The sequence below is a fragment of the Chenopodium album genome, chromosome 19 (genome assembly GCF_948465745.1).
Source record: "Chenopodium album chromosome 19, dcCheAlbu1.1, whole genome shotgun sequence".
Lineage (NCBI taxonomy): Eukaryota > Viridiplantae > Streptophyta > Magnoliopsida > Caryophyllales > Amaranthaceae > Chenopodium > Chenopodium album.
The window spans coordinates 37513010-37521032 of NC_137852.1; the positions used below are offsets into that span (position 1 = coordinate 37513010).

The 8023-nt window shown below is 39.8% G+C and overlaps 1 protein-coding gene across 1 annotated transcript; it reads left to right on the plus strand.

The window, feature by feature from the left end:
• On the plus strand, positions 1 to 2593 carry LOC145594320 (uncharacterized). The gene is made up of 4 exons (XM_081650651.1): positions 1 to 952; positions 1150 to 1229; positions 1400 to 1612; positions 2216 to 2593. The coding sequence occupies exons 1-4, from the start codon at positions 1 to 3 to the stop codon at positions 2591 to 2593; spliced, it is 1623 nt and encodes a 540-aa protein (XP_081506777.1).
• Positions 2594 to 8023: the final 5430 nt, after the last annotated feature.

The following is an 8023-nucleotide window of genomic DNA, read 5'->3' on the forward strand; positions in this document are numbered from 1 at the left end:
ATGCCTGGTGATGATGATGTACCACCGCCACCGCCACCACCTCCGACCAAAATTGAACCAAATTCCCCTTATTATCTAGGTCCTCAAGACAGACCTGGAGATTACATTACTCCTACTCGACTCAAAGGCGACAATTTCGATGAATGGGCGGCCGATATTCAGACAGCCTTGGAAGCCCGACGCAAATTCGAGTTTCTTGATGGAACAATTACGACGCCACAACCCCCGTGCACAAAATCAGATTGGACAGCCTTGAATGCTATGCTAATTTCTTGGCTATCAAACACCATTGCTCCTGATATTAAGTCATCTCTGTCGAAATTTAGAGAAGTAAAACCGTTTTGGGATCACCTTCAACAACGCTTTGCACATAACAATGGCCCCCGAATTCAACAGCTCCGATCATCTCTTGCGAAGTGTGAACAGAGCAAAACGGTGGCTGTTTCGATTTACTATGGGAAATTGCACGCCCTTTGGCTCGAATTAGATCATCATGAGCCTATAATTTCCTGCTCGTGTTGCTCTGCTTGTACAACAGGTCGTCTCCATGAGCAGCGCCGAGATCAGTCTCGTTTACACGACTTTCTCATGGGCTTGTATCCGGATTATTACTCTTCTCTTCGTTCTTATATTTTATCACAAGACCCCTTACCTAGTCTTGACAAAGCGTATCAACTTGCTGTTCAAGAAGAACGAGTTCGAAACACTCGGAAGGAGGCTGACGCACCACCGACCGAGGCTGTTGGCTTCGCTTTACGGGCTGCTTCAGGTGGGGGTCGTGGTTCTGCCTGTTCCCATTGCAAGAAACCGGGCCATGACTTCTCCAATTGTTGGTTCAAATCCCCCTGTCCACATTGCAAAAAGAAGGGGCACGACCCAACTCGTTGTTTTGAAATTATTGGGTATCCTGCGGGTTGGACAGCAGGACCAAAGGCTAGTTCGGCTGGTCAAAGTAAGGGGGGGGGGGGGGGGGGGGGGGGCATGCCAATGTAGCAGCAGCAGACCCTCAATCCAACGCATCTCCTTCCTCGTCTCAAGTTTTCACTGCCGAACAATGGAAGGCTCTTTCCGGGTTTATTGGTAATACAAATATTCCTGAAAATCGTCTACATGGTAAGTTTGATGACTCTTGTTGGATTATTGATACAGAGCGACTCATCATGTTACCGGTAATAAATCTTGGTTATTTGACACTCGGTATATTGAATTCCCCGTTGGATTGCCGAATGGTGAATGCGTACTTGCTACTTTGGAAGGATCGGTTACATTATCCGATCAAATTACTATCACTGGAGTTCTTTATGTGCCTAATCTTAATTGCAATTTGCTTTCTGTTACTCAACTCAGTGATTAATTAAATGTTGTTGTCCAATTTAACTCATATATGTGTGCTATACAGGACCGACTGAAGCAGCTGATTGGAACGGGAATTAGGCGAGACGGACTATATTATTTATTTGGAAAACCGGATGTGGTGCAACGAGTTTCTGTGGTTGAGGCAACGTCAAATTTGGAGCTTTGGCATAGAAGAATGGGTCATCCTTCCGAAAAAGTGGTTAAGTTACTTCCGCATATTAGCAATAATAAGAGTAGTTTAGATAAAGGTTGTGAAGTATGTTTTCGTGCTAAGCATCCTAGAGAAAAATTTCCCTTGAGTGACAATAAATCTTCTAGAATTTTTGAGAAAATACAGTGTGATTTATGGGGTCCATATAGACATGTTTCGTCATGTGGGGCTCGTTATTTTTTAACTATTGTTGATGACTATTCAAGAGCTGTTTGGATTTATTTATTGATTGACAAAACCGAAGTTTTTCAGATGTTTATGGCTTTTGTTGCTATGGTTGAAAGGCAATTTAATCAAACAATTAAAATTGTTCAAAGTGATAATGGAACCGAATTTAATTGCTTGATTGATTTTTTTATTGCTACTGGCATAATTTTCCAAACCTCTTGTGTGGGAACCCCTCAACAAAATGGAAGAGTAGAACGAAAACACAAACATATTCTTAATGTTGGGAGAGCCTTGAGATTTCAAGCTAAATTGCCTATTTATTTTTGGGGTGAATGTGTTTTGGCCGCTGCACACTTAATAAACCGAACTCCAACACCTCTCCTTCAAAACAAAACCCCATTCGAAATACTCTTCCATAAACCCCCTTCTTTTGATGCTATTCGTACCTTTGGATGTTTGTGTTTTGCTCATAATCAAAAGACTAAGGGGGATAAGTTTGCTAGCCGGAGTCGAAAGTGTGTATTCTTGGGGTATCCGTTTGGGAAGAAGGGGTGGAGGTTATATGACCTTGAAACTAAAGAATTTTTTGTGTCTCGTGATGTTAAATTTGTGGAAGAAATTTTTCCGTTTGGTTGTCCGAGTGACATTAATATCGATGTGAGTATGCATGATATGTCGAAGGAAGTTCATAGCGATTTTTTGGATTTTTTTGAGGGTGACGAAGCCGATGTAGGCCACGAGGCAGCCCACTCCGCAACCCCCTTTCGGCAAAATGATGCTGGCCACAGGGGGGCTGCGGAGTCCCCTGCCCAGCACGTTGAACAGCAGCAGCGTGCCACTGCCAAGGCTGCTGCTTAGCAGCAGCAAGCTACTGCCGAGGCCACTGCCCAGCAGCAAGCTGCTACTGCCGAGGCTGCCCAGCAGCAGCATCGTGCTGTGCCACAGCAGCAGCAGCTAGCTGGGTCACCGCAGCCCACTCCAGCCACAGAGCAGCCGCACAGTGAACCACAGCAGCCCCTCACTAGTACCATACCTCCCGTAGCCCAGCGGTCTGATATGGGGCGCGGATATCGAGAAAAATATCGGTCTGTTTTGCTTCGTGATTTTGTTACTCACTCGGTTTTTGCCAATAGTCCGTCTCCATCTCCTTCTCCACCTTCCAATCAGTCTTCAGGTACTCCCTATCCTTTAGCACACTATATACATTGTGACAAATTTTCTGTAAAATATCGGAAGTTTATTTCAGCTGTTGTTCAAACTAAAGATCCGACAATTTCAAAGAAGCTATGCAACATGAAGGATGGCGTAAGTCCATGAATGAAGAAATTCAGGCTTTAGAGAACAATGGTACTTGGAGTTTGGAGCCTCTTCCCCCGGGTAAAAAGGCTCTAGGAAGTCAATGGGTCTATAAGACCAAGTTTCTTGCTAAGTTGAGCGCCTAAAATCTCGTTTGGTGGTATATGGGAACCATCAGAAAGAAGGCGTCGATTATGATGAGACATTTGCTCCAGTCGTTAAGATGACAACGGTTCGTACTGTTCTTGCTATTGCGGCCGCCAAGAATTGGGATATTCATCAAATGGATGTTCACAATGCCTTTCTTCATGGTGACTTAGATGAAGAAGTCTACATGAAATTACCACCCGGTTTCCAGAGTTCGGATCCTTCTTTGGTTTGCAGATTGAAAAAGTCACTCTATGGTTTGAAGCAAGCACCTCGATGTTGGTTTGCTAAACTTACCACGGCCTTAAAACAGTATGGTTTCAAACAATCTTACTCTGATTATTCTTTATTCACTCATACTACTTGTGATACTCAGATTACAATTTTAGTGTATGTTGATGATTTGATCATTTATGGGAACGATTCCGGTGCATTGAATGTTTTAAGGCCTATTTGTGTGACTGTTTTAAGATGAAAGATCTAGGTCCTTTGAAATATTTTTTGGGGATTGAAGTGGCTCGTAGCTCTGCAGGTTTATTCTTATGTCAGCGAAAATATACTCTGGATATTATTTCTGAGACAGGTTTATTAGGCGCGAAGCCTAGTGGTTTTCCCATGGAGCAAAATCACAAGTTGGGATTGGCAACAGGCGATTTTCTTTCTGATCCAGAGTCTTATAGACGGCTTGTTGGTCGTCTGATTTATCTTACTGTCACACGCCCTGACTTGGCGTATTCGGTTCATATTTTGTCTCAGTTTATGCAGTAACCTCGTAGTGAACATTGGGATGCCGCAATGAGGGTGGTTCGGTACTTGAAAGGAACTCCAGGACAAGGAATTTTGTTGAGCTTTGATTGTGATTTAACTCTGCAGGGTTGGTGTGATTCAGATTGAGCTGCTTGTCCTTTGACTCGTCGTTCTTTATCTGGTTGGCTTGTTTTCCTTGGAAAATCTCCTATTTCATGGAAAACTAAGAAGCAACCTACTGTTTCTTTTTCTTCTTCGGAGGCCGAGTATAGGTCCATGTCTTCGTGCTCTAAAGAGTTAAAATGGGTGAAGGCTTTGTTGTTGAGTCTTGGAGTACAACATTCAAAGGCAATTAAGTTATTCTGTGATAATGAAGCAGCTCTGCACATTGCAAAGAATCCGGTTTTTCATGAACGGACAAAGCACATTGAGATTGATTGTCACTTTGTTCGCGATGCAATTACAGAGGGGTGGATTTCTACATCGCATGTTCCGACATCTTCACAGCTTGCGGATATTTTTACAAAAGCACAGTTTGATTACCTTCTTTCCAAGTTGGGCACTTACGATCCGAGCGCTCCAATTTAAGGGGGGTATTGAGATCATATCATATCTTTAGAATATTTAGTATATTTTCCATATATTTATCTATTCTATTTATGTTAACTACCTAAGATCCTAAGTTATCTTTTGATACGAGGACTAGGAAATTGTAACAATTATATATTCCCGATTACGATTAATGAAAGGCAAGCAATTATCTCTCTAATTCTTCAATAATAATACGGAGTAGTAATAAATAAAAAAATCGTAGTCAAAATTTAATACTATAAGGACGTACGATTTATTATTTCAACGTGTTGCAAATTGATGATCCAATTGGTGAACAATAAAAGTTGACTTTAGTTAGTCATCCAATACTACGTGAACAAATCAAATTTGACGAAATTAATAATGCTTGTACGAAGAAAGAAAATAGCTTTTCAACTTAATCAATTTCGCCAAGCATATCAACTACAGAGTATTTTTTTTTTAACTTCATTTTAAAGGTTTTCAATTAATTTTGTTAAACACGCGTTAAATACAAAATAATGATGACATACAGTGCAAGCGTTTTTTTTTAAATATTTTTTTTTGATAAAGTCCTACTAAAGCTACGTCTCTCACAAATTAGCTAGTCAGAATACCTATATAGGTCAACACAAAGCATATAGCGCAATACAAATCACACTAATAATACTCGAAAAAACTAGACTCACAGTTAACGTTTTCTCGATCTGAAATAGATTTAACTATCGGACAATTAAGTTAAAGCTCCTACAATAATATGTACCAAATCTTTGCTAATGCCCCAGCCAACTTGGATATGATGGATCTTATCAACTTGTGCGTGGAAGGAGGTACTTTTATTATTATTATTATTATTATTATCTCAAAAACAAAAAGTCATACAACCTACAATAAATTAGTGGGAAGCCGAGATACAATCTGGGCCCCCACTCCTCTAGCTATAGCAAAGCCTACCCTAGTAAAAATATGAGCTGCAGCACGTGCTCCAATGTCTTGCGTCGTCGAGAACCTCTGAATTCGCTTAAGCAACGCAATAGCCTCCTTCTCTAATTCACCAAACGAAGAAAAGGAGAAGGGAATGAACCCATATCCAATCGCCTGACAACGAGCCTCATACTTATCCCGCTTCCGCTGAGCTGCATCAGCCACAACCCGTCCAGGAATAAAATCAGATAACCTTGACTGTGTCAAAGGAGAAGATCCTGTCAAATCAACACAGACATCGCGACCACGATCCCAAGAATAAAGTAACACATCAGCAGGTCTGAGGGCATCACCGTTCCCTCCAGACAACCCAATATCAACCTCTTTCCTTGCTGAAATCCCAGAACGATAGCAAACATCAACTAGGGTATCCCGAACAACATTATGTCTATGTTTAATACCCACGATACCAGCACACGACACCGCGTGATCGCCAAAAATATCCCCTGGAAAAACCCTTGAACAAGCAGAGCACGGTGTCGAGGCAGAGAACAACAGAACACCCAATCGGTAGCATAATACACATCGATAAGTCTTTGCATTCATAATCTGACCCAATCCTGAAATAGGAACGGCCCGAAGCCAAGCAGACGTGTGATCTCCCTGCTGAGATTTCCACAATGCTGATAGACGAGGGGATAATGAAAAGGTGGATTCTGCAGATTCGGTAACCTTCGTGAAATATATATCTGCCAATTTCTTCATAAGTTTTGGGGCAGCGACCTCACTAGGATTACTTAAAAAATCAGACTCCACCACGCCATTAAACAAACCCAAGGCGTCTTCAAAAGCTCGACCATGACCAACAATGTCAGCATGTCGAAGAAGCTTTGTTTGCAACCCAGTAGACTGCAACCGAGAAGCAAGAAAAGCATAATGCCGAACATCACCTGCAGAATAAACACCAAGCCCTCCAAACGCAAATGGTAAAGTGGCAAGCCGCCACTGCCAATCGCCAAACCCAGGTCCTGAAGCAGTAACAATACGCTCCAAAGAAGATCGAAGAGCCTCGTCAAAAGTGCGCTGAGCCGCCTCAAAAGTACTAGGGGGACAAGTACGCAACGCAAAGTAGAGTTTAGAAACTCCGGTACAAGCCCTAAGTAACAATAGCTCACACTGAGGATCATCCAGCGTAGCAACCTTATCCATAAGCGCAATGGTCTTGGTCACCCTATGCATCACAAGCTCACTACTAAAACCAGAATCAGAACTAGCAGGACCACCAAGCAACTTAACACCACGCGAAGGTCGAGCAATGTTAGGTGGAAAGACACCCTATTATTATTATTATTATTATTATTATTATTATTATTATTATTATTATTAATTTTTTTGTGTACCTATAAAATTCTATGAGCTTCACAATCTTTGATGGAATTAAGAAGACAGATCGAAAATGCATAACGGATTTGTCACATCCTCAATAATCAACATAATCTACCAATAAGTAAATCAAATACATCCATTCTCTGTTACATACTTCGTACTTAATAAGTTAATATAACAAGACGAGGAGGTAACATTTTCGAGAGATTGTTAAATACGCCCGGGTATACCGTACAACTATAGGTATTTTGTACTCATTTTGATGATTTGTATCATTTAATTATCAAATAAAAAGCAAAAGCTAACCTTGGATTAGTTGGGTACTTGGGTGTACAGTACAACCAGGTGTATATAACAAATTCTAAACATTTTCCAAATCACAATTTAAGAGAGAGAGAGAGAGAGAGAGAGAGAGAGAGAGAACCAGATTGTACATAACTTAGGGACTGTTCTCATACGTTGAAATTCAGTTCAATTGAATTCAGTTCTGTTCAGTTTATTTCAGCTCCTAATTTCCTTCTTTTATAAAATATTCAGTTCAGTTCAGTCAATGAGAACAGGCCCTTAGTTTTTTTCTCTTATTTCGTAGATAAATTACAATAGATGGTTATAACGGAATGTGTAAATTGTATAAAATCTAAGTAAGACAATAATTAAACAATGATGAAAATATGATCCATCAAATAAAATTCTAAATTCTAATTTAGTAGATTAGTTAAGTACAATTTGCTACGAGTATAACTCAATTCTTCTTATTATTTAATAAAAATAACTATAATCACGATTATGTTTTGAGAGAAGGTCACCCTAAATTTCTCGTATATGTATCCTTATATACTCCGTATTATATATCTCGATCACTAAGGGTTCGTTTGGCATTATTGTGATTTTCAGTTTTTTTGGTTTTTTGTATTTTAAAATTATATGATATATGTCATATAATGAATCAAAAATTAGTCAAACTTATTAAAATCATGATAATTTTGAAAACTGACAACAGATTAGTGGAAACACCTTTTTCTTGTTTCCTGTTTTTGGTTTTTTGTTTTCAAAAAAACTGAAAACTGAAAACAAAAAACAATGCCAAACAAACCCTAACTTAATGAGAAATTGATTAATTAAAGATACTCCATAACATAATAACTCTTTAGTAATAAATTTAAATGTATGGTGAATTAATAATGCCGCCATAATAATATGATGTTAAATAAAAACAAT